Source organism: Pyxicephalus adspersus, chromosome 8 (genome assembly GCF_032062135.1).
Source record: "Pyxicephalus adspersus chromosome 8, UCB_Pads_2.0, whole genome shotgun sequence".
Taxonomy (NCBI): domain Eukaryota; kingdom Metazoa; phylum Chordata; class Amphibia; order Anura; family Pyxicephalidae; genus Pyxicephalus; species Pyxicephalus adspersus.
The window spans coordinates 24,848,101-24,874,876 of record NC_092865.1 but is presented as its reverse complement, the minus strand read 5'-3'; the positions used below and the strand labels follow the sequence as shown (position 1 = coordinate 24,874,876).

The 26,776-nt window shown below is 37.2% G+C and overlaps 1 protein-coding gene across 1 annotated transcript in view; it reads right to left on the bottom strand.

Moving 5' to 3' along the window:
• Positions 1-262: 262 nt before the first annotated feature.
• LOC140336600 (ADAMTS-like protein 2) overlaps positions 263-26,776 on the bottom strand; it is a 39,137-nt gene continuing 12,623 nt past the window's right edge. The window contains exons 5-16 of the mRNA XM_072419820.1: positions 25,812-25,957; positions 24,287-24,404; positions 20,499-20,579; positions 19,652-19,827; positions 17,811-18,081; positions 12,745-12,988; positions 10,182-10,273; positions 9,445-9,571; positions 8,708-8,921; positions 7,008-7,163; positions 5,458-5,602; positions 263-3,111 (exon numbers count right to left, since the gene is read on the bottom strand). Of these exons, the coding sequence (XP_072275921.1) occupies positions 2,993-3,111; positions 5,458-5,602; positions 7,008-7,163; positions 8,708-8,921; positions 9,445-9,571; positions 10,182-10,273; positions 12,745-12,988; positions 17,811-18,081; positions 19,652-19,827; positions 20,499-20,579; positions 24,287-24,404; positions 25,812-25,957 (1,889 nt within the window). The 3' untranslated portion in view covers positions 263-2,992. The remainder of the gene's footprint in view (positions 3,112-5,457; positions 5,603-7,007; positions 7,164-8,707; positions 8,922-9,444; positions 9,572-10,181; positions 10,274-12,744; positions 12,989-17,810; positions 18,082-19,651; positions 19,828-20,498; positions 20,580-24,286; positions 24,405-25,811; positions 25,958-26,776) is intronic.

Genomic DNA, 26,776 nt, shown 5'->3' with positions numbered 1-26,776 from the left:
CTTATTTGTGCTGGTACAGAGAGCAAATGCCCTCTTGCCCCCCAGCTCAGTCCTCCCCTAGCTGTACGAATAAAATAGCATTCTAATACTTGCTGTCTTTACTGTTTATTTACAATAATATGCCCCACTGTTTATTCATTAGCCCCGTGCAGCTTACAGCGTCTAAAAGTGGAACACCTCTAAAACTGGGTACTGAACAGTTTACCTCTTTCAAAAACATTGTTTGTTTTTTGTTTTTTAAAAAAGCAATTCTGACACAAAATCACATTTTTTAGATTAGATCTTTTATTTAGAATAATAAAAATACATCTTTTTCAATCATTGTCTTTATAGCAGGAGCCAGTCGGCCCTTGTCTCAGGAATACAAAAGATTCTTCCATGGGCCGATAGATACAGCTTTGGTTTCTTGATCAAATTTTGTTGGCTCTACAAAAGATAAGTATAGTTTCTCTACATAGGAATATACTACATCTACCAAGATGCTTGGGGGTTAGCTGACAGCTCTTGTCTAGGGGGTAATAAAAAGCACCTCTTCTTATCTACCCACTTGGGGTGGTGCTAAAGTAAATGTCATGTCCCCCAAATACATAAGTGCTATACACAAAGCTGACTGCACACACGGTAAGCCTTGATGGGTCTGACTTTTAGAGATCTATATCCCTACTTTTCTATACATTGAATTGTGGCTGGATTGCCCTTTTTTTTGGAGACTAAGCATGTAAACTTTATCAGAAATGAACAATTACTGTAAATGATAAGTACATCCCAAACTAAAATTCCTTTTACGGTGAATTGCTATGGTCTGAATCAGAAACCAGGTGCCAGATCTAGAAACCAACATGCCAAAACCATGTTGACAAAATGATGTATGTTGTCAGTGGGTGATTCATCCACTCAGAAAATCTATAATGGGTTAGTGGAACATATACTTGGCCAGTAAATGGGTTTGGGTATTGTGTGATATGTACACCACCATGCACTGACCACACCTCATCCATTGATACATCACTATGTGTTGTCTGCATCATATCATTTTATTGTGCATTTTATCAATGGTGTAATTTCTTACACCTAATTATTCCTAATTATCCCAAAGGCATACTGGCACACATTGAAATAAACAGGATTTGATCTTGCTTCAAGGAATAAAACAACCATTTGACTACAAATTTTTTTATGAAAAAAATGTCTACAAATAACAAAAATGTATCCACGCGAATGCTGCTGTTTTCTAAAAGCAGAATTACCTGGGCTGGAGCACAACAGTTAAAGTGACCTTTTCCTTTATGTGATCAGGGTATTGAAAAAGGTTCAATTAATTCTCCCCTCCCCATCCACCTTTGCTCACTCTTTCCATTGATTTTTAAATGTCAAGACATGAAAAAACCCACTTGTTAGAATTTATACAGGCTTTGGACTAATTTTCAGCCCCAAGTGACACCAGAACTGTCATAAGCAAGGTCAATGCTCATATACAAAACTTCAAAAGGACAAGTGAAGTAGCACATAAGAAAGGAAAAACTGAGCATATACTGTTCGGGGATGGGGAAGTTGGGTGAACTTTTTTTTTTTTCCCTCAATGCCCACAGGACACTTAAAAGGTCACTTAGTAAATTGTGTATTTTCTAGAATATAATACCCTATGCAGTACATTAATGCTATAGCGCCTTTTAGTAAAAAATAGAAGTATTAATGGCTCTTCTATTACAAGGCGCATTGGTTCTGTCAGGTTTAAAAAATAACATAACCATAGCAAGTCCCCTAAATGTTTATAAAAAACCTTAACCCTCAAGTCCAAGCACTATTTACCTGTAGTCCATGCCTTATAGTATTTTTTTCCTACAGACTTTTCCCATGTTCACAACTGTTTCATGCTTAAGAACAGCAATGAGAAGAATTACAAAAGGAGAAGAACCAACAAAAAGAACGGATAATAAAATCAATTTAGTAAGATAGGAGTTATTTTAGCTCTAATCAAATGAAAAGGTTCTACGAGTCTTATAGTTTGTTTTCTTTAGAAGGAAGCCACATCCTTGGTAAAAGGATGTCCCCTGTATGGAAAAGGCCCATTGCTCCCTGTTAGAAGTGGTTATTCTGCAATGGTCTAATGTTCCCCATTGCTGAGCCAAAACTATAGCACAAACAAGTTTGCTGCTGCCTGGAGATCTCCAGCTTGGAGTCACTAGAAATGGGCCTCCGCAGAGAGACCACATCTTTACAATGCTGTCAGAGGACAGGCTGCAAAGCATCTTTTGTGTTGATACATTTGGAATTTCAACCTAAAAGTTCAGTTGAGCTTTTGTAGTGCTTTACCTTTCTAATGAAAGCTATCGAGGGGCAAGCTTGAGCCAAGCTTTGCTCATGATTTACATTTATCTAAATATGTCGTAGTGTGTGGATTACAGTAGAGCCAAACATGCAAAGTCACATTGATTGTGCTAGGTACAATTAGCCATTATTTAGGTGCTGTGTGCTGCTTGGTAGATTAAAAAAAGCATCTGCATGTAAAATATAAGGGTCCTGGCTTGTTAGCTGTAATTTGAAAATGTGTTTGTTCTTGTACAACTATATGCCAGCACAAAATCCAGCATAAGACCTTCTTGTTGGTTTTTCTGGTTTTCAACTTATAATGATGTACTTAGGAAGAGAAGTTGACACACACAGGTGCAATTGTTTTACAAATACAGGCTTTGACACCCTGTAAACAGTTATGAAAAAAAAAAGATTTTTTTTTTTTGCACTCTGTTTGTGTCATGTGATCAACGTGTTTAGTCTTTACCATGAAATTTCCCAAAAACAGAACAATACAATGAACAGCAAATTGATCATCATAGGAATAAATCACAATGAAGAGGTAACAATACTGTCTGCCGGATGCACATTTTCTACTACCAACAAAAGTGAAGGCAGGTTTTTTCATGGAAGGAGCACCAGACACATCGGAAAAAATGTACATAATTCACAATCAAACGGGGGGAATGGTATGTGGGAGTCAGGAGGCTCTCCCCCCACAGGCCCGACAGCAGGCCTTCCGGTAATACCAATGCGAGCACAGCTTCACCTTCAGTACCAGCGAGCAGTTTGCAGTAGCCTTGTCTTCACAAGTCTCATCTGGATCAGAAGATAAAAAGAAAGCATATTAGTGGGAGGTACTACTATAGTATTTACATTAAAATGGTTTAACCAAATAGAACTGACTGGTAGGTTTTTAATTGGAAGAAATGGATCACAGGCTGCTGAGCAACTATGGCTGCCTTTGAGTCCACATAAGGTTACAGACTATACACAAGGCTTGTTCAAGATAGAGAATGGTATCCAATCTCTGCATATTGCAATAAATACATAACAATGCATGTGAAGTTTATGTTTTGTTCCTATAATAGATACAAAGGACCTGATTTAATAAAGCTCCCCAAAGCTGGAAAGGATATACTTTCATCAGTGAAGTTATTTGCTAGTCTTCAATCCTGGACCAGATCCATTCCAGATTTGCTTGATCACCCAGCTTTACTGATAAAATTGTATCCTCTCCAGCCTTGGAGAGCTTTAATAAATCCGTACGTGAAGCCTCTGGTTTCCTAGATTATACTGCACAGAATAGTCCAAGACAGAAGGAAAGCTCTGCCATATGACCTGTTATGTTATAAGCTTCCTCAAATTCCCGGCACTTGTTTCCACATTTGATATAAAAATATCCTCTTCCCCCTTTTCTATAAAACCCATCGTCAATATGTTAATCATTACCCATATCCATCAATTACGCCCAGTTGTATTTCAAAACCACACCCATAAAAAGTGAACGTTTTGAAATAGTTCTTTGATATAAACCTTGGTGTTCTTGTACGCAAGTGTTAAAAAAAACAGTTTGCTATGTAACACTGACAACTCACCAAGACAATCAAAAGACTTTGAAAATGTGGGAAATATATTCAGATAATTAGGATTTTGTCTTCTTGGGTAGGTTTGAATGAAGAGGCGGATTCTGGCAATAATTCAATGGTCTAGTTACAGGCTGAGTACAAAGAGGATCAGACAGAATAGATCAGCAGGCAAAGAATATGTCAGGGATGGATTAAGAGAAGCATTGCGTGCTGTTTTCCAATAGGAGACCTGTCCCAAATGGATTTGTATCTATACTGAAATCCTTGCGTGGGCAGCAGAGTACCTTCAGAAGGGATGTCACGTGGTTGAAGTTTTATTATTTCTAAGTCTCAATATACCTTTTGCTGATTGCTTCGTTACATAAAAAAATCACACCATATCATATAACAGATGATTCAACATGTAGTAAATAAAGCTAAAACACTCAGCTTTTTTCTTTATATTGTAACAAAATTGTCTCAAAATGCCTCAATATCACAACCTGCTGGATTGATCACTGCCCTTCATAGGACAGAAAGAACACTGAGCCAATGTCATAAAACTAATATTACAGAAATATTGGGAAACTGTCAGGAATTCATTATAAACATATCAGGGATTGACTTACCTTACCTACCCTACCCTACCTTCAGGACAGAGGGCATTAAAAAGATTCAGCAGACTAGGTGCTTTAGAATTATTCTTACATAGAACACTTTTACTAGTGACAAACCTAAGAACACAGGAGTCCTAGTGCAAATTAGGGACCACAACTCTTTCTGTTAGGCCCCTCCTTACTGAACATGTGATGTGAAGTTTCCACCCTCACATTTGGTCTTGGAATTTTAGATAACAAGATAAAGTGTGGAGGACACATAGAAAGGCCTCACATCAGCCCTTTTTAAGCCTCACTGCATGGTTCTTCTATGGAGATCTTCTGAAACTGGCTTTCTGCCCATAAAACTCAGTGTGGTTGTGGTGTAAGAACCAACCAAAGTAGAAGCAGAGACACAGCTATGACTGGTCCTGGGACTGATCACTGCCCCTTTATGCGGGGCACTTTAGGCACCACTTGGCCTGATTTAATAAAACTCTCCAAGGCTGGAGAAGATACACTTTCATCAGTGAAGCTGGGGGATCCAGAAAATCTGGAATGGATCTGGTCCAGGAAACATTCAAAACATTTGCTAGCAAAAAGTAAATGACTTTAAAGGAATCCATTCCAGTTTTGCTGGATCACCCAGCTTCACTGATGAAAGTGTATCTTCTTCAGCCTTGAAGAGCTTTAATAAATCAGGCCCAATGTATCAAGTATTGTACAATGTACAGTATGTGTATAGTAACATTAATAAAGCAGCTTAAACATGTCAGACTTTTGGCAGTTGTTTGGCTGGCCATGTTATAACAATAAAACCATTAATTATGACAAGTAATCATGTCAAAGTCCATTGGAAGGGACTACATAGAGAAGGAAGTTCATAAATTAAATGTTGTCAGGCAGACATTAAATGACAGTTTTGCAAACGGCAACCTGATTTATGTCGCCAATTATCATTTTTTTTAATAAAGGCAGAATAAAAAAAATAAAAAGCTTACCCGGGGCTTCGGTCGGGCAGGTCTGAAGCTGACAAGTCTGCTTACTTTCTGGTTTGGTGGATGGATCACATCCCTGACTCATCTCCTCTCCTTGATAGCATTTCACTTCTCTCGTCTGATGTCCAGAGCCACAGGTCTTACTACACTGTATAAAAATATCAAATAATATAAAAATACATATAAAAAAATGAACTAAATTTTTGTAACCAGTTATCATCATGACAAAACATGGCAGTTGGGCATCTAATCAGAGAAGATTTAGAATTTTGTTCATTTTTCCATCCAGACACAGCTAATATTTCTCTTTACACAGGTCACCATCTCTTTTCTTTCAGGGAGTTTGGGCAGTATGAAGGTCTGGAAATACAGTCATGAACCAACTAGCAGTTATAGTAATGTAAACATTATACATGGTAACCAAAGTGGTAAAAGGATATTCTGGTTTTACTTAAAGTATATATTTTTAATAAATTATTCATTTAAAGAGTACAAGGAAATGACAACAACTTGAAAAGTATACAGCAAGTAGAAAAAAATAGAGTAGAGGGGAAGACATGTAAGAAAGGCCTCTAAATCTGGATTTAACCAATGTCAATGCATGAGAAGGTGAGTTATCTTTAAATCAGGTGTAGGTAGCATGAAACCACATCCTGTAGAATTTAGCTCACATGCTTTTAATGCTGGAGGTGAAATTAGGTGCATAATCTAGCTAACTATAGAACCACAACTGGACAACGAAAGGGTCCAATCTCCTCTAGAACAGAGAGATACACCATCTGACAACATTGTCAAGACGCTTAACTAGAGAGCTTTATTGCACCTAAAAGGAAATGAGCTTTGATGTAAAGGAAAGTCCTCAGGCCCATGGCAATCTGTACATTTTGTGTGATTGCAGGGGGTATAAGGGGCCCCTTTCTTTACCTCCAGACAGCATTTAATTCACTATGCACAGGCAGCACTTTCCTTTCTGTACTCCCGTCTCATTGCTATTTCTGTGAATCATGTTGGAGATTCAGTGGGGAGGATCCTAAACATTTTCTAGCCCTGTCCTGTATTACAACCCTTCTGGAACTTGGTTGGAGAGGTCACACAAAAATTATTGACTGACACATAACAGAAGTTTTTTTTTTTTTGTTTTCTTTTATTTGGGGCATCATAGAACCCTGTAGCCCATTTCAAACATGTTATTCCAACTATTAACTATTTATCCCAACTATTAACTATTATATCCTGTTAAATTCATGTTAAATATAATTTTCACATCACTAGATTTACTCAAATATAAACCAATCCAAATATATACCAAGGTATCTACTTTTATCTGAATAACCAGAAAAACTACATCGACTTGCATACAAAGCTAGGGCACAAAATGTGCTGTCACTGCTAACTTGCAAAACAGTTTTCTTTTACCAATGGCATTTTCAGGTCAAACAAATCTCTGTTTATAATCAAGTATATTGGAAAAAAATTGATATATTGTATTCACTGCTGTAATTTACTCATACTCCTAGTATTTTTGGCAATTGTAGCTCCTTAAAAAAACTCACTGGTCCCCATTCAGATGCTGTCCAGTGATGGTCACATGGAGGTCCCAGGCAGGGCTTTTCTGATGAAGGTTTTAGGCTCTCATCACATTGGCCGATTTCTGTTGAACATTTGACCTCCCTCTTTGCCACTCCCTCTGAACCACAGGGAGCAGGGCACTGCATAAAAACACAAGAATCATTATTATTTTTTCATTTACAGGCGTGAAAGGATAACTTATGTGTTGCTACCAAATCCTTTATCTGCCACAAGAAATAAATGAATAAAAGAAAAATCTAACTATGATGGACCAAAAGTGCAGCACAATAGCGGTGAAGGTCTGAAGCCTGTTATCATGTTAAGATTTAAAGGCTTAAATACAAAAAATAGAGAAAAATATTTAAAAAATGACAGATTACAGTTGTTGTCTAGGGTTTTATAAAACCAATTAATGGTCCATGTTCTCTCGATGTAAATTAAAATTTGCGGCTTTAAGGAAGAGGTGTATGCATTATCTAACTTAGGAGTATAACCTAACTGCAGTAAAGAAAAGGCACCGGTCTGATTCTATAGTATGGAAGAGCTGTGTAAATCACAAAAGTCAAAAATTCAATTCCTTTCATAAATAACACAGCTTTCATATTTGAATATAATAGAAGTACTTAGCGGTTTGCTTCGAGCTCAGCTTTGAATAAACTTAATAAGCTAGCATTTAGGCAATAAACTACTAAAAACAGCACTATAATATAAAATGATGTTAAAAAGTAATAGAAAACAACATATGCAATTATTTTTAAAATTTTCTCCTCCTCGCCCTAATCTGCAAAAGCCCAAAATGGTAAACAGGTGTCATGGTTATTTTTCAATACTAAATAATAAAGGGCTCTCATGTGACAGAAGTGTAATCAATAATCACATTTCACCAATTTCACATTGGTGGCCACCGGGACAGAGGACTGGCAAGTCACAGCCATGCAATCTAAATGAGTCACTCCAATGTCAATAAGTGGACGTAAGGCTAGGTAAGGGTCCTAGGTAGGGGGTCAACCTCATCTTTACAAGGTTAGGTATCATATATATAGGGATATCATTTATAACAAGCAAAACAGTAATCTACAGAATGTTGATTCATTAAATGTGGAAAAATACATTAATGGTGTGTGTTTGTTTTTTTAAACATTTATTTAAAAGGGTGAAAAAATAAAATAATTTGGACCCAGTCTGTGTATGTTTTGCCTCCTTTTTACAGAATAAAGTACTTTTGAAATGGTTATGCAGGATCACTTGCTCCTAAATTAACTTTTGTGCATTATTGTTGGCTACCAGGAGAGGGTGCTGTGTATTCATGTAAAGTGTTACAAACCCCATGTCTTTGACAGCTCTGATGAACCAGAGATAAATGGAGTTCTAGGACAAGCCATCAGGTATAAACTCAAGTATAAACTCAGATTCTTTTCAGGTTAACAAAATCTTAGTTTATACTCAAGTATTTTCAGTAATCTATGAAAACAGCAAATGTTTTACAATCTCTTATCAGATATGAAGTTTGCCTCCTCTACCTCAGGTACCATATTAGTTTTATGGTCTATTATGGCTGTAGTTACCCTCCTGAAAAATGTGGAATTTTTTTTTTTTCATTACCTGCAAATTATCACACACAAAACATACAGTACGCTTTTAGGGATGTACAATGTAATAGTAAGTATTGTAATGTTAAAGATACCTCTGTCCACTCTGATGTTTCCCACTGTGGTCCACATGGTTTGTTCTTGCAGACCTTCCTCTGAGGTGGTCTCGGGAGCTGGGCACCTTCACATTGCTCATCATACACAGAACTGTCAAGCCCGGGTGCCAACATCTTCCAGCACCGAACAGAACGAACCTGGATTCCCTGCCCACAGCTTCTTGAGCACTCGCTCCATCCACTGGACTCCCACCTCCAAATACAACACACAATCACACAGCTAAGAATTAATATTATACTCCAACTCCAATCAAAAACTAAAATGAAGTATTATTATTATTATTATTATTATTATTAATATTATTAAACAGGATTTATATAGCGCCAACATATTACGCAGCACTGTACAATAAATAGGGGTTGCAAATGACAGACAGATACAGGCAGCGACACAGGAGGAGGAGAGGACCCTGCCCTGAAGAGCTTACAATCTAGGAGGTCCTGGATTGTAGTCTAGTAGTGTCCATAACCTTTGTAAATTATCTTGTTCCACAGAACTCAACCCAGAATGATGTTGGTGGCACACCCAGCACATTTCTAAATCCATCCTTTACAGAAACAACATTTTGTAGGTATTCTGTGATGGGGGGTACATTTATTAGCCACATTAATAGCCTATAAAATGATCTTAAACAGTATTAAAAGTACACTTTCTGATTTTACGTTGCAGGTACTCTGCCAGCTAGTTTGTATTTTGTCTGTTGTGTATTTCTCACCTTGGCATGCACTCTCTTCCTAAGCAAAATTCCTGAGTGGGCTCCGGCCTAGTCATTGGATCACAATACGACTCGTCCACTTCTCTCCCATCATAACGGATACACAGAGCATAGGCAGAGCTGATTCCTGTGGAGACATTATCACATTACAATAGAACGAGGATGAGCACACAAGATCAGTTATGATGATTTATGACTTGAATTAAGAATACTGAGAATGTATCTGTTAAATGCAATCTACATTTGTCTTTGCTGTAGCACCTCAAACAGAATGTTTCACTGTTATTTCACTAAGATCAAGAAAGAACGCTATTCTTGTAGCACAGGTGTTAAGAGTTTGAATTAAAGGTATTTGTAAAGGTAAACCATACATTTGGATTTTGGTTAGGTTAGGAAAGAGAGGACAGCAGAACGTACTTCTTTCAGGAATTATTTTTTTCCATTTTGGACTCAGCCATACAATAAGTCATTGTCCTCAGTATACAATATCTGGTTGGGCAGCTGTGCTATGTAAACAGCCAAATATCCATGCAAGGAAATTCAGGAAAACTTGGAACGAATCTTAGAGTTCCACCTGTAAGCTGCACTAAATGCAAAATATTCATTTATTTTATTTTATATGAATTGTATCTAACTACATGTTTTAAAGTTAAGGTTTTATCTATTACAATGCTCAAATATTAACAAAATAGATACAAAACCACCATCCAATCCATTTCAGAGTGGTTCTTTATTACCTGAGCTGCAGGTTGAGCTGCAAGGTGAATACGCAGAGATCTTCCAACGATACATATCAGCCTTACTGATGTCCTGGCCTGATATTACATCGCTGTACATAAAAAAAACAAAGTCAAGAACACAGAATCAGATCATTTTATCAGCTTGCTACTCACACATTGAGCCTCACACTTTAACTCAACACCAACCCAAATTTGTTATTTAGTTTTGGACACAGGGCCGGATTTATTCAAGCTCTCCAAGGCTGGAGAGGATACACTTTCATCAGTGAAGCTGAGAGATCCAGCAAACCTGGAAAAGATTTCTTAAAGTCAATTGCTATTTCAATATTGAACCAGATTCATTCCAGGATCACCCAGCTTCACTGATGAAAGTGTATCCTCTGCAGCCTTGGAGAACTTTATTAAATCAGGCCCATTGTAAATAGGCACAACAGCTTAAGGTCTGAGCCCACACTTCTTCACCTAAGGTGTTCACATTATAAGCTGATTGTTTAAGAAACCCTGTCCCTTGTTTTCCTTCACATGTAGGGTGTAAATACTCGAAAGAGGAACAGGAAAATATTATCTATTCCCAATAATATTGAAATCTGAGCTAAACATTTGTTACCTGAATACAAGAGCCATGTCTATTTTCCTCAGAATCTTGAGGGTATATTCATAAACAATTCTGATTTATTCGCTAAAAAGTTTGTGCAAACTCAGCTGGGTGAATGTGCCTAACAGTACACTAGGGATAGAGTTAAATGTACTTGAAAGGTATTAAAGTGGAACTAATCCCAGTTAATGCGCAGTCCCCGTTCTGTCACAGTGTCGCCATCATCTTCTCCTCTGTATTCTGATCTTTGGCTAACTTGATTGGCCGGGCCAGGGTACTGTTCAGTCCCAGCACCAGCAAGGAAAGCCGGGATTGCCAGATATTACAAGCAAAAAAACGCTGAGCTGCGCATTTGACAGCCAACTGAATGGAGATAGGGCAGGTAAGAATATTCATCACAGAAGGGTCATCTCCTGTCCCTTTCTGCAATAAACTCTGGCCTGATCACCAATTTACAAAGTGGGACATAAGTTCCATTTTAAAGCTTACCTAAACTCAGAATTTTTACTTTACATAGAAGGGTAAATAACCCTTTTATTTAAAGTAAAAATTTTGTTTGTACAGCGCTCAGGCGATCAAGAATGAATGGGAGCGCAGAGCCTCCCGGGATACCTACGTCACGCATTCCGGGAGGTTCTTGGCATCTCGGGCATGTGCAGAAGGAGCCTTTTCATCAATAGGTTAAAAAATTGCCAATCTCTTGCGTGCACAGTGAGATTGACAAGTTTTTTTCCCAATCTACATAACTCGATCTCACACCTGCACAGTCCGAGATCAGGTGATGTAGGAAGAAGAATGCGTAAGAAGAGAGGAGAAGGTGGTAGCGCCTGGCGCTACCTCTGCGCCGGGCCAAAAACAGATAACGAGATGATGCGGGACCCGATAGAAGAAACCTCCCAACAGACAGACTGATCCGTAGGTAAGAGTGATTTTATTGTTTTGGGTTTACTTCCGCTTGAAGTAGACACGGACAAACATATAGATACATTGGTTTATTAGTGTCATTGGCAAGCCATCCACTAGGTGGTGCTCTGTTCATTTTTAATAATTGTATAACATTGTGTGTTAGAATGATTATGTGTAAAGGAGATCGGTAGTCGGTGCATATTGCTTGTCAATGTCAATAGGATATTTTGGAAAAATGTCTCCTCTTTTTGTCCTGGTCACCACAAAGAAAGTAAGAAGTAGGGTCAACATTAAAAAAACCTGACAAAGGTTCTTTTCCTTTTCTATTCTAAATTATTATCTTGTATGCTATAGATCCCAACATATTACGCAGCGCTATATCATTACCACAGGCTATGGCCAGCTTTTTAAGGAAATCCAATTAACCTAATAGCATGTTTTGGGATAAAATTGGAGTACCCAGAGGAAACACAAACACAGTGAGAACATACAAACTCCATGCAGATAGTTTGCTCAGATTTGACCATAGGATCCCGCGATGCAAAGGTAAGCATGGTAGCCACTGGGCCAATATGGGACCCATATGGGACAGAATGATGGCTAGCACATGTCCTTTGCAGCTCTATGATTCCAGGGTCGATTTTCGGCCGAGCCACTATCTGCATGGTTTTGGTTGGGTGGATAGCTAGCTTCCCTCAGACTATATAACTATGGTAGGGACACAAAATACTTGTTACTATGCAGGCTCCTGAGATTGTAATTACTTCCTGCTACAGTGACAACATTTGAAGGAATAAAACAAAATCTCTCCACTAGCTGAAAACAAAAAAGACAGATTGGACCCTTTACTAAGAGAGCCCAAACTAAAGAAAAACCTTTGGGCTGTTGCATTCAAAGTTATGTTTTTAGATTACATGACTTCTGATTTAATAATGACATACTAAGGTAGAAAAGTGAGCAAAACAATAGAAAACCAGACATGTAAGACAAGAAACAGTGATGACGGGAAAAAGAAAGGGCGCCAGCTTGCATCCAATTACACTGAGCACAGCTGCGTACCTGCTGAAGCCGGGTGCTTGTAACGGCTGTGTCCCGGGACTGGATCCAAGATGTTCATAAACAGCTGGCAGCATCAAACTGTCCCTGAATTGTTCTGATTCCTGTGTAGACTCTGCCAGGGTCGGACCCCCAGGACTGCCACCGAAGAGAGATTGGCAGAGTGCAGAGTGACTCTGTTGGTCGCACAGCCTCCATAATTCACTCTGTAGTATTCCCTGAGGGCTGTCTGTGCTGGGCTGGAGGCCTGTAACAGGGAAAACCAGAGGTAATGACATTTATACAACATCTGACACACTAGATCGAATACATCTGGAGCTAGAGTGAATCATTCACCCGAAGACTTCTAAGAACTTGTCAGAAGAAAAACTTTAATACAACATATGTACCTCAGTGTGTGTTGCAGTTCTTGCAGGGTCTGTGTGAACCCTCAGATACATGTGCTAAGCAGCAGGAACACAGGAGACACGCAGCTGGTTCAGAAAATGAGAAATCTCTGCTATCAGCAGCATCTGCCTGCTCTGCTGTCTAAGGCTGCGTACACACGTTAGAGTATTGTTATTGGAAAGGATCTTTCACCAATTTTTCTATTTACAAAAGAATGAAAGCTGAATTAATGAGAGCGGTACACACAGCGCTGATCTGCTCTATCGAGAGAGGAGGGGGGAGAACGAGCGAGCAGCACCCCGCTGTACTCTCTCCTCTTCACTTGTATTGCAGTCGTTCATCGTGGCGGATCCATGAACGCAGTCAGACAAGCACTGTACACATGCGAGAGCCTTGTCCGGTACTAGCCCTGTAGTGATGATCATACGAGAATCATTTAACTTGTGTACTTAGCCTAAGTCAGTGAAGTAGACATTGCACAATATGGAGAATTTTACATCTGTATGGTCGGTTAGATTGTACCTGAATGGCTAGAAGAAAAACTATTTCATTTTCCTAAATCAGTTTCTGTAACTTCTGGATATCTGCAAACTTTATAAAACTAGCACTGCCCAAGGCAGTTTTGCATTATTACTGGTGGACCTGCCAAACTGTCACTCCATTGATACAACCAAAGTTCTCTGCACACCCCTGGTATTAGCCATGCAGTAGTGTATAACATGACCAATTCGCCCTACATAGGGTAGACACCTTTTCTTTATATATGTATTTATAGCACAGTTTCATAGCGCAGAACAAACATTATAGGGACTGATCTTTACAACTATAACAATACAATGGGCCTGATTTATTAATGCTCTCCAAGGCTGGAGAGGATACACTTTCATCAGTGAAGCTGGGTGATCCAGCAAACCTGGAAAAGGTCTTGTCCAGCTTTCTAAATATTTACTAGCAAAAAGCAAAAGACTTTGAAGAAATCCATTCCAGGTTTGCTAGGTCACCCAGCTTCACTGATGAAAGTGTATCCTCTCCGGCCTTGGAGAGCTTTATTATATCAGGCCCAAAGGGTCCAATTTGGTGTATTATCCAGGTTCTCCCATGATTGTTTATCTTCTTCAGTCTCAGAGAGTTTTAATAAATCAGGCCCAAAGTGTTAATTATTTTCCTCAACTAACCCATATTGACTTGTTGGGAACACCATCCGAAAAACATGGACATTATTATGGAGTCATTCTCCCTACTCCCTTGAGGCTATATTAGCCCCAATCAAGATTCTGATTCTTTCATTCTTATGGCCTCATGGTGGTCACACCCCTCTAGTAAATCTAATATTGCATGCATGTTGCTTTTAGAGTCTGACGACATACATTTATCCAGTTCTACAGCAGCCTCTTTTCCTCTAGAAAGGGATTTCTTAAGAATTTGAGGTATGTATCTGGAAATGTGTGGCCATTTGGTTCAGTATGGTTCAGAAAGTGTTCAGTACGGTTGTTGTCAGGTCTCTGTGCACCTCTCTCAAAATTCTTCTTACACCAAATTTGCCAAAACATTTTTCTATGAAACTGAATGTATGCACCTCAGCTCAATAATATAAAGAGCCATTTACATTCTTCTAGCCAAATACAGTATTGGCCACAAATTTTACAAAATACAACATTGTGGCCAATACTGTATTTGGCTTCAGTTTTTTTTGGTGGCAATTCACATTTTACTTGCTTACTTTATTTACTTGATTACTGTGCGGAATGATCCGATCTACATATTATTTCATTGCATAGAGCATTATAAAAAGTAACATCATCTTTCGGTCCTGGCACAAAATGATCAACTAACTTAATTTCATGCACAATTATTTTTGCTTGAATAACTTCATTTTAGTATGGCCCCATCATCAGTACAGGTGCGGATGTGAAAGAATACAACTGAGATCACTCCATCTGCCAAGGGCAGACTGATTGCTAAAAAAGAGGGGTATTGACTTCTTGTGTTGGCAATGGTTACCTCCAAAGAAATGTGTGCAGCCATAATCTCTTTTCCTCAAAATGGGCTCACATGCAATGTAAATGCTGCTAGAAATACTGCACCTGAAAGAACCATTTACAGGATCATCAAAAACTTCAAGGTGAGAGGTTGAGTTGCGGTAAAGTAACAGAATCACATTGCCACCGATGTAGAGCTCAGTATTGGCAGCAGGTGCATCTGCACACACATCAAGGAGAAGACATGAAAAGCACAAAAGAAGCCACTTCTTTCCCTTTCTTTACAAGAATTGGACAGCAGAAGACTAGTGCATTGATTATTTTTTTGTGATGAATCCTCCTTACGGCTCTTTGGGACATCTGGAAAATCGATTGTCTGGAGAAGAATTGTTGATTGCTACCATGAGTCTTCTATCATTCAAACAAACAAGCATCCTCGGACAAACCATCTTTGGGGTGCTTTCATCCAAGAGACGCGGTTGCACACATTAATAATTCTGCCCAAGAACACAGCCAGAAATAAATATTGGTATCAAAATGTCCTAAGAGCAACTTCTCCCAGCATTCCAGGCACAATTTGGTGATGATCAGTGTATTTTCCAGCCTGATGGAGCACAATGTCACAGAAAAAAATGCCAACAAAGGGGTTCAGAGATCATAACATTTAAATTTTGAATCTGTGGTCAGGAAATTCCCCAGATTCTTATTTCATTGAGAACCTGTGGTCAATTTCAAAAAGCAGAAACTCACAAATTGTGATCAACTCCAAGAACTAAGAAAGCAAGAATGGGTCATCATTAGTCAGGATTTGGCACAGAAGCTGATATCCAACTTTCCAGGGGAAGTTGCAGAAGTAATGAAGAAGAAGGGTGAACACTAAAATACTGACTGATAATATATTTGCCAGCATTGAATACCATAGAAACATGTAAAAAAAGCAACAAAACATGTAAGAAACAACAAAACTTGCTAACATAACATTAGTGTCACTACCAAAATGTCTGCCCAATACTGTAGCAAAGCATGTGCAGCTCAGTGTAAAATATCAGCATACCCAGGGGTTGGGAATGACTAAACTCCCATGTACCTTAGAGGAACAATATTCCAGCATGGCCAATCAAGATGACCAAAGGCTCACACGCGGAAAAGGACAACGTGATGATATCAGTGCCAGCATTAGAGCGAGGAAAAGTAAGTTTAGTTCTGCTTTATTATATTTTATAATTAAATGAATAATTAGGATAAAAAATATAATATATTTATCATATTTTGATTTTATTTTGCCTTGAATCTTCTCTTCAATTAGCCATCAATGTACAGTAATAACCCTTTTGTTATTTTGATATACAAAATGCACTAATGGAACACACAGGGTGAAAGGCTCTTGGTGCAGCAGAATTAAATTTCCCACACAAGATACAAACTATATTGGTACGGTATCTTTAGAAGTCCAGCTGTCAATGTTAGAACATACTGCCAATGTGAAATGTGATTACATTATACTATTACAAGAAACCACCAGATGACATTTCCACTGTTACAAAATAAAACACTTCTCAAGTTTAGCATGAGAGTTGTAATAGTAGAAAATCCAAACCTAATAGTGGTTTAAAAAGAGTTTTATCAATTTTTCATAATCATTATAATGCTCCATACTGTTGTAGTAGACTTTAATGTGGAAAATATGCAACAGGATATTGTAATATATATTTATATATATATATATATGGAATATAATGTATTAACATCTATAAATCAAACAGGTTAATATTAGCAGCAGTAAATATTTAGACAAAAAAACCTGCATAGTTGGAGCTGACCTCTTAATCTAAAAAATATGGGATTCCTTGATGTCAAATTTAGAGCATCTAAATATCCTTGCCATAGCATAGTATGAAATGGGGGTGTAGCACTGATGTGACTAAAGAATACCAATAGCAGCCAATGGAAGTAGTATGCTTATGTTACACATACACTATCTATGTCTGAAAAAAATATTTCAGACATAGATAGAAGCTATCATTAAAGCTGACCCAGTCATTGTTGCTAGAAGTATGTCCAGGGTCACTACCACACAATCCAGGTAACAAAAAATTGATAAATAAAATTTGGATTTATCTGTAAATTAACGTGGTGATGATTGACTTTAAGAGGTAAAAAAATAAAACCAAGATTTTGATTCAATTGTGCAAAATAAATTACTCTTATAACTTAAGAAAATTAACTGCAGTTGCAAAGTTTTTCATTGGTTCAGATTCAAGTCAGTAAAAAGAGCGTGAGATTTGCATGAACATTCACTTTTCTGCATCTCATTAACCATCTCAGGTACTAGAAGAGTTGATGGAAACATTTGCACTTGTGGTAAGAAATAAACCTAGTTTCCTTCAACAACCTAAGAGGTCATTTGACTCCCCCCTCAAAAATTGGTATCCAATCAACATACTAGTAGGGTAATTGATTTACCCATAAAAATTACAGATAATATACTATAACTGTAGGAATATTAGATTATGAGCTCATATGAAACACAGTAAGTGACATGCCCATTGAAAAAAAAAGATAAAAGGGTCGACATGTGGATACATATATATATATATATATATATATATATATATATATATATATATACACACACATACATACATATACTTGTATATATATTCATAAAGATTTGAAATTGTGATAATGGGTTGTAAAGTTTACCTTCTGTTTGGTCTTCTTCTACTATGCCTTGTTCTTTACTTGCACTCGATCGAGGTATAAATGAACTCTCTGACTCTTGAGTGTTTCCCCAGTTCCATGTGTCAGATGTATCAGGCAAGCTTCTATCAGAACCTCTCTGGGTCGCACTTTGTACATTGCTTGGAGGAAGAGGAGCTTGCTGTACCCGTTCAGAGTGCAGTGGAAGTGGTGGCATACGAGGTACTGTGTATTCATATGTTATATGGGGAATTTTTCCATTGAAGTTGTAGTACTGAATACAGAAAAACACACTGAATTAGCTAAATGTAAAAATCATTTTTGATATTATAATGAATTTTAAAGCAATATGAAAAAGCTGTAAAAAATACACAGATTGGCAATAATGCTGGACACCAACCCCAATTTTTGGGGGTTTTGGGCAGTTTGTGAGGGAGTTTGAACCTCAAAAGAGATTTCAGAAAAGGGAATAAATAGCCATATATGAGTTTTATAGGCACATTCAAGAAATGTTCATGTCCAAACCACTTTCTACTAATAATTATAACTTTATTTACAGACATTGTTTACATAATGAATCATAAATGCCATTTTAAAAAAGTAAGGTCATATCATTATACATGAAGAAACACTAAATATCATGTATGTCTTTGGTTCACATCCATACACAGCCACACAGCTCTTTGATATATTTGATCCGTTCCCAGCCAATGCAGCTTCCTTGATCATCAATCATCCATTATGATATATTACACTTACCTGTATTCTACGCACAACACTCACCTGCTGACGTTTCTGAAAGGTTGGGTCTTTTTCATCTAACACTTCCACAACTCTTACACTTATTCCTTACCTGTCAAACATGTTGAGTAAAATTCCCACTACTTTGGCTTGTTATATTGCGGCAAACCTAAGTGACCTTTTGTCTAGAAAGACCTTTATGAGTAGTGGGTACCCAAGGATTTAAATGATTTTGAGTGTTTTTTCATGTATTATGATGTGACCTTACTGTTTCATGATTTTGAACAAAGTCTGTAAATAAAGTTATGATTTTTAGTTGAATGTGGTTTGGGCATGACAATTTCTTGAAGGGGCCCTTCTCTTATCTCGCTGGTATAAAGGTACTTTTAGCCTGGAACCATTTATTCAATCCAGTGGTGTTATCTAGTTCTTTCAACTTCATTTAATGTCCTGTCCAACAGATGTATCCTTCAGGATGTTATAGGGTGTTACAGGGCAGGGGATACAAAGACACATACAGAAATAAGGAACCTAATGACTTTATCTTTCTTTAGTCCACTCAAAAACAAAGTTTAACCTAGCCTCTTTTTTAAAATCATACAGAAAAAGAAAAAAGCCTGGTGATTTAAATCACAATTTACTGAATTTAAATAGCAAGAGGCAAGGTGCTAAAATATAATACAATTAAGGCTAAAGGTGTCTATACTCTAGTAGGTTTAAGAAATAAGAAACTAAATTAAAAAAAGCATATTTTTTTACAAAAATGTAATGAATTAGTAAATGTAATTTACCATTGATCAGGAATGGCCATTCTTTGTTTAACCGAAGTCACTCTCCTCTCCATTACCTCTTACAACCACCCTCTGCTGCATTTTTAATGTAATTCATTATTCATAATGAGCACTCCCCCCAAAAAAGCATCCAATGTGTGGTCTACCCAGATTTCTTCCCGGTGAATAACAATCTAATTTTGCATGGGCTGGCCAATAGGTGAAGTGTGGTAATACAGGTAAATGAGTGATATTAGAAATATCATGTTCACATCGACCAGGGAATGGCAAACCTAAAAGGTATACGGAAGGGCTGGGGTCTCACACACACACCATGACACTGAGGGACTGGTTGGTTGGCCCTGGTGTAGTCAGATATTCCAGTCCCTCGCTCTGTACATTTGATGGCCGCCTATATTTGACCAACGTCCCAGCAACACGGAAATTCTGAGGGTTGTCCATCATCATATTCCCATTGATGTAAAAATTTCCAGCAGAGTCTGCCAGAGCTGAAAGGAAAAAAAAAACAAAAAGAGGAATAAAGTAACATAAAGCAAGTATAATTAAAATTTACTTCATGATACCTAAACTTAACTTGTCAATCTTATTGGACAAGAAATAAATCTCCCAAAAACCTTACCAATAATTCTTATACATGGATTTTTCAGTTTATTAAATATTTGCCTGTACATATCATACTATTTACTACATTTGTTAAAAGTTTAAAAAATATTAAATATTCTCAGTTGCTGTCTGTGTTCCACTTAAGTAATTTCACCTTCTTAGTTTGTTCCGGGGACAAATGGCTAAGAAGCAAAAAATGACAGGGTCAACTAATCCCTACTTTTAAAATTGTTTTTCTAATAAAGCTAAATTTTTATATATATGGTAAATATCCACAATACATGTTACTTTCCCTTATATTCAGTTGTGTTAAATTTGCTGCAAGTGATAAAAAAACAACAGCTGTTGATGTGCTAGAAATGTATGTAAATGTAAAAATTAAATATTATACTCTTTTGATGTACAAAAGGAAGCTATTAGAAGAAGCTTGTTGTTAGGATTTATATATACTTTGCGTTTATATTATTAGAATGCCTAATGTACTAAGGAAGTTAACAGAACACAGAATAATTTGAATAAAATTTTAGACTCCTAAAAACCAGCCATACTTTCTCACCTAGTATATTTTCTGTGTTTCTTTTTTCTGTGATTAAGATTTCAAAAGCACCCGCTGGGATTGTTGTAATAAGAGCATAACCTTAAAAGTAACAAGCATGTTAAATATTAGCTATGACATACAGCAGTACTACAATATGTCTACAAATTAAATTTAAAATATAAATCCTTATATAGCATTTAACATAAAACTTTGCATACATTATAAACAGCTTATTGGTTATTTTCCAAACTATTATTGATGAAACCAAAAAAAAAATATAACCCAAAGCACTTCAGGTATTACTTTCCACTTCTTCAGGGCTCAAGCAGCTGCTATAGTAGCTGTAACTGTAGGTGTTATAGAGTTTCTATACATTGGGTCTCTATGAGGTTTCAGTAGCAGTGGTCCACTATGCCACATAAACTGAAATGCTACTAGTCAAACCAGTCTTACAAAGACCCACTGGCACACAAAATTCCCACAAATACAAATATAGCTCCCCCAGAAGATGCTCTATGTACACTTGAGCCCGAAGAAAGGAGAACTACATCCATTGGCATACAATGGCTGTATTTGTTCCATGTTTGACCAATAAATTAATGCTTTATAACTATCAATGGTATTCTTTATTTCAGCTTTACAAATATTCAAACATGAAGGAGCGTCAAGAGTTTGGATATTTTTAGGCTACACTGCAATTGATAAGGTCGCACAACATGCTCAGAACATTGATGTGATGTTGATGGATCGTCTTGAAGATTCGTATTTCTGATTCTTCATACAGGAACAAAGAAATTCACAATCAGGTGTCTGCATTGTATTTATGACCCTTGAGCACACTTGTGATTTCCCTGCATCTTTCAGACAGTCACCAATAAGGATTAGTTATTGGAGCCAAGTGACTAAGCAACATGAACTATAGAGCAATAGATTTCTCTGCTCATACTGCATAAAGCAGGGGTCAAAGAGCTTGTAAAAACCATATGAGTTTTACATGCGGTCTGTAATTGACTTTAAGAAGTATTTTCATGTAAAAACCATTATCTCCATTCAGCCTTGTGTTGCCAATACCCAAAAGGATAAGAAAATACTCTTTATTTCACAGCATACAGATCTAAAAGCAAAACTTATCCAAGTGGAAAATATTAGGTGCAAACAAGCAGTAAACCATAATTTTATTTAAAGATCACATGCCGCTGTACCATTTTCTCTTCCACACTTGTAGAGTCCAGTACTATCATGAAAGCAAACAGTCTAATTTCCCTGCACTTTCACACACAAAGCAGTTGTTTGTGTTCCAGGTCCATTGTTGAACAACTGATAAGAAACAACCAATGTTCACTCTAAGGCAGAAGTCGCCAACCGGTGGTCCGTGGCTCTGGCCTGTGTGCCAAAACCGCAGACTTTGTCCCTTGTACGGATCACAGGCTTGGGGAGGTGGGCAGGTTGTGTCTCTAAACACAAACTGCCCACTATCTCAGGCTCAGACCTGTGATTGAAGAGTGGTCGGGTTCTGGCATCATGACGTCACTATGGGGGAAGTTTCTTCCCCTTTGAGTGGAAGGCATGCGCGGTCTGGAGTCTGTTTAATTAGTGGTCCATGCCAACCAGGAGGTTGGCGACCACTGCTCTAAGGAAGTTAGGTACAGAATTGTGCTGCTCACCCTCTCCTCTCTCCATAGAACAGAATGATGATGTGTGTACAGTGCACATTTGTTTCCGGATCGTTTCCAGGGATAGTGTTCTTACATTTGTAATTTCACAAAAATACATAAGGCTTTAGGCACAGTAATGTCTAGGCACCTTACCACACCAGGAAATTTTTCAGGATACATTTAGGAATGTAAAAGATTGTTAATGTAATAATGTAAATGTTTTAACCTCCGGGAGGCCTTAAAATTGTACTGTTCATATTTTGATGTTTATACATTGTAATTCAATTCATATATTTACTAAATGATATCTTTTATTCCTTCATTGTATGTATTTGTTTCTTGGATGTCATTTTCAAAAAATTAAAAAAATTAAAAAAAGAATGTAAAAAATGTATTTTCAGGGTACTGGTTAGGCACAATAACCTTCTCTAGATATTCCTTATAAATAAAATATGAATGTTAACTTTTAAGCTGAGGTCAACTATTACTTATATATCCTCCACCTAGTCTTTTTACAGACTGGTATTTACAAACATGTGACATTTGTTGAATATTGTACAGACTGTTAATGAAGTTATATTTGGCAAAATTTAATAGACTGTCCATACACTCAAGAAAACCTTCTATACTACAAGTGTCCACTATAGAAAGAAGGGGAGTTTTAAAGGAATACTAGGATATTATTAAAAAATTGGCCATCATTATATACAATGTATTATAGTCAAGTAAATAAATAGTAGCACAAGTCAACTTGTTGGGTTTGTCTGAGTTCCTTACATATATTATGTTTACTGTAAAAATACAACAATATGTAAACTGACTAGGGGTGGCCAAGGTTTTACATAAATATATCACTTACGTATTTATTATAAAATACAATAAATTAAAACAGATAAACCATCAAAGGTTCATAATATTCAGGGGTTCAGGGAGCAGTCAGTAGACAAAATATATTCGCTGTTCAATTTTCTATTTATACTGGATGGAAAATAATAATTTTTAGCAAAGGACACTTGCCACTGTGACAGGGTCAATATAAATAGATAGACTGGGGTTAGGTCAGGATGCTGGGATATGTAAGGAATTCCCAAGTATAGAATTGATAATTGTATGTATTTTCTATTTCTGTCATGGAAGGGAAGAGCTTTATTGTGTGGTATGCTGTTCACTTGCTTTAAAATTAGAAACCTTTAAAGAAAACCTGTCTTGAAAGCAATGCAGTGCTATTTTTTCAAGTTGCGGCCATGAAGTAACATCAATACTTTCTGAGTCTATTAAGATTTGTGGACAGTCAGAACTCTAGGTCTGCATACTTGTTCCAGCTCTGTGATATATAAAGCATTGAAGCGAGAAGGTCATCAGCTGTACTTACTGCATATTTAAATGCTTCTGCTATGAATTTTGAAGATGAATTTCTCCGCTGTAGATACAGAGGATTTTCAGTCTTTTTAGCAAGTACACAAAAAGACTTGTTAGAAATTCACTGTCCTTGTCAGTTCCCATGAGATGCACTAAAAGAACAAACCAATGGTTTCTGTAGGTATTCTTTATTATATATAGGTATTTTGTAATGATGAAAAAAAGTGCTGCTTAAAGTTTAGCTTGGGGGACAACAGTGGCTCTTTCCATATATATATTGAATAGCTATCATGGAAATTTGGTATTTTACAGGATTACTAGGCAAAAATAACATTTTTGGTTTTTCAGCTGTAAACATTTATATGTGTTTCACTGCCTCTACTAACTTTACAGGAAACTGTATAGGAAGATATCCACACATGCTGCTGTTTCATTGCATTTTTTGTTCATAGATTGGTGATTACTGATAAAGCTTTCAACGCCATTGACTGTAAATGACCTCATTTGGGCCATTTCCAGCCTTGTGGACCTTTAGGATACCATTGTAACTGACATGGGGGGTTTTGGTGCATGGGCATACACCTATAACCAATAGTTTTTGGGGTGGGAAAGAGGAAGATAACTGTTTCAAAAACTGGATGTTGCTCAGTATAAAGACAGAAAAGCTTCCACAAAACATGAATGCTGAAATAAATATAAAATCCAATATAAAATACTTTTTTGCCAGTCACACCATACTTACATGCATTATCACATGTTGACCGATACACTTTAAGTAGTTAGGCAACTTACCCAATACTGATTTTCTGAAGCTTCCTGAGACCCTGTAACATGTACTTCCATCCCCACCGCAAACACCACATCTATCCAGTGACCTGGATGAATAGAGCTTACCATCACATCCAACCGGCTGAAAATACAGAAGCACATGGAAACTGGGACATTTATTGAGTTTGTAAAGAATCAACATAAAAAATGAAACTAGAACAACCATAATTAGCAACATTGATGTGATATTGACTGGATAAAGAATGGAGGGCTCAGAACATCTGTAAGGTATTGCTGTCTATAACACTATTTTTGACCTCTAATTTCACTTTCTGCCATGTCATCTTGACCAGCAAACAGTGAAAAACTTTCTAAAGAAATGAAATTCTCCCTACTGTGTCCACAAATGGTTGGATTGTCACAATATTCAGAAACATCATAAAGGCAACCAAAAATACATAGAAGTGTTAATAGTAAACACAAAGCACCTCTCATGTCCCTTGGCCCCTATAAGATGAGTATAAAAAAGGAAGCTGCTCTGCACCTTGGGATCATAGAAGACAAGTCAACTGACTTAAGAAAAAAAGCCTACCTTGGGAAGTCACAGAGTCCAATTAGCTATACGCTGCCACTAAGCCACTTTGTATTAGTTGACTAATAATTAAAGTCAAAGAACCATTGCAGAAAGCTATCACTACCTATTTTGTACCATTACTGCATTTAGAAAAACACTTTAGCACATTTTCTAGAGCAAACCTGTGTACAAATTCTAATTAAAAATGACAAACAACATTGGGCAACAGCCTCGATTTACTAAACAAATATAAGCTTTTAACTAAGCAAAGTAAAATAATACCTTGTAAGGCCATTTCCAGCAATGCTAAACAACCATCCAAAGGTGTGCAAGCAAAAATCATGTTTTTTTTACATTTCCTTCCACTAAAGTGGGTATTCTTTGCAATGTATTTACAATGTATTTGTAAGTTTTCACTACTCTCACTAATATGATTAAAAAAAACTTTTGAGGTGATATTCACTTTGCTATGTAAAAGCCTAAAGTAAATCAAGCCCAATACTTTAAACTAAGGTCAGGGTTCTCCCCAGCCTCTTTTAGCCGGGCGCACCACCCGGCACTTTTCAGTAACCACCCGCTTGTTTTATGGGTGGACGGATAAGCTGGGTCACAACAAAGGGGCTACCACCCACCTAAATTTTCTTCCCACCCAGCTAAATAAAATTTCAGTAGGACACTGTGGAGTAATTGTTACATCTTGGCCACATTTGGCCAGCCATGTACAGAAATATATTGTACAGAAGCTACAACCGGTGAGATAGATGCATTTGCACCTATGATAAGAGTTCAGGTGTCAGTCAAACTTCTTGGTTACCATTGAGAAAAGGATTTTCAATGAAAACCAGACAGAAATAAATACTCCAGAATGTTTACAGGTGTAATGACAACATACCCTTTCCACATTTTTAAGAAATGTAAAATGAGGAACCCCCCAATAAAATAAAATATACATGATGTCCACAGCCTCAGCGGTACCTCACATTTGCCGCTGATACAAACTCCCTGAAATGTCCTATCACGGCAGCTTGTTCCATCGTGGGCTGGTACTAAAAGTTGCCGCTCCCTAGTGATGCTAGTGCACTGCAGATCACACGGCTTGCTAGAAATACTGGTGTAATCATCTAATAGAAAGACAAAGACAAAAAATGAAATCGGTTAAGACAGGCGGAAGATTCTAATATCTCTCAATCATTTAGATGCCAAAATATTTATACTTGTTTTCTAATCTTGAACAATAACTACAGATATTATAAGGAGGGGGAGACACCTGTTAGATTTTTTTTTGTTTATAATTTATGATAATGGAGAATACAAAAGAAGGAATACGAATACAAAACGATGAGCTGTAATACCAGAAACCTCAAGCTGAATCAACAATTTGCTGCTGAGATTTCTAGGAGATAAGATGCATGAAGGGGACACTACCTACCGCACACCAACTACAAATAAAATATCTATTTTCTGTCTGTCGCAATAATTAATTAATTTAGATAGTGTAAAAACAATTCTTACACTTTGGATCTGACCAGATGATGGTTAAAACCCCTTTTTAATGCTTTTATACATCCAAACTAACTAATCTTGTTAACACACAGAAGAATTTCTTGACTTCACCTCACTACTCGATCGTCCTCAATCTGGATTTTGACCTTCAAGCACAACTGATTTGGCTCTTACAGTGTTACACCCAATGACCTCCAAATCACCCTGCTCACCCCCAACTTGTCCAGAATAAAGTTTACTCCAATAACTCATTAAGGATAGCTAACAGGAACCTGGATAAAGCTTCTCCCGATCTCTAAAACAGTGCATAACATTGTTTAAATACCTTAAATATTATAACCTGTTACTGACTTCCTTACTCATAACCTCTTTCCACACAAAAATCCACCTTTTCACACTCACTTACCCATCATTAACTCTCGCTATAATCTCCTATT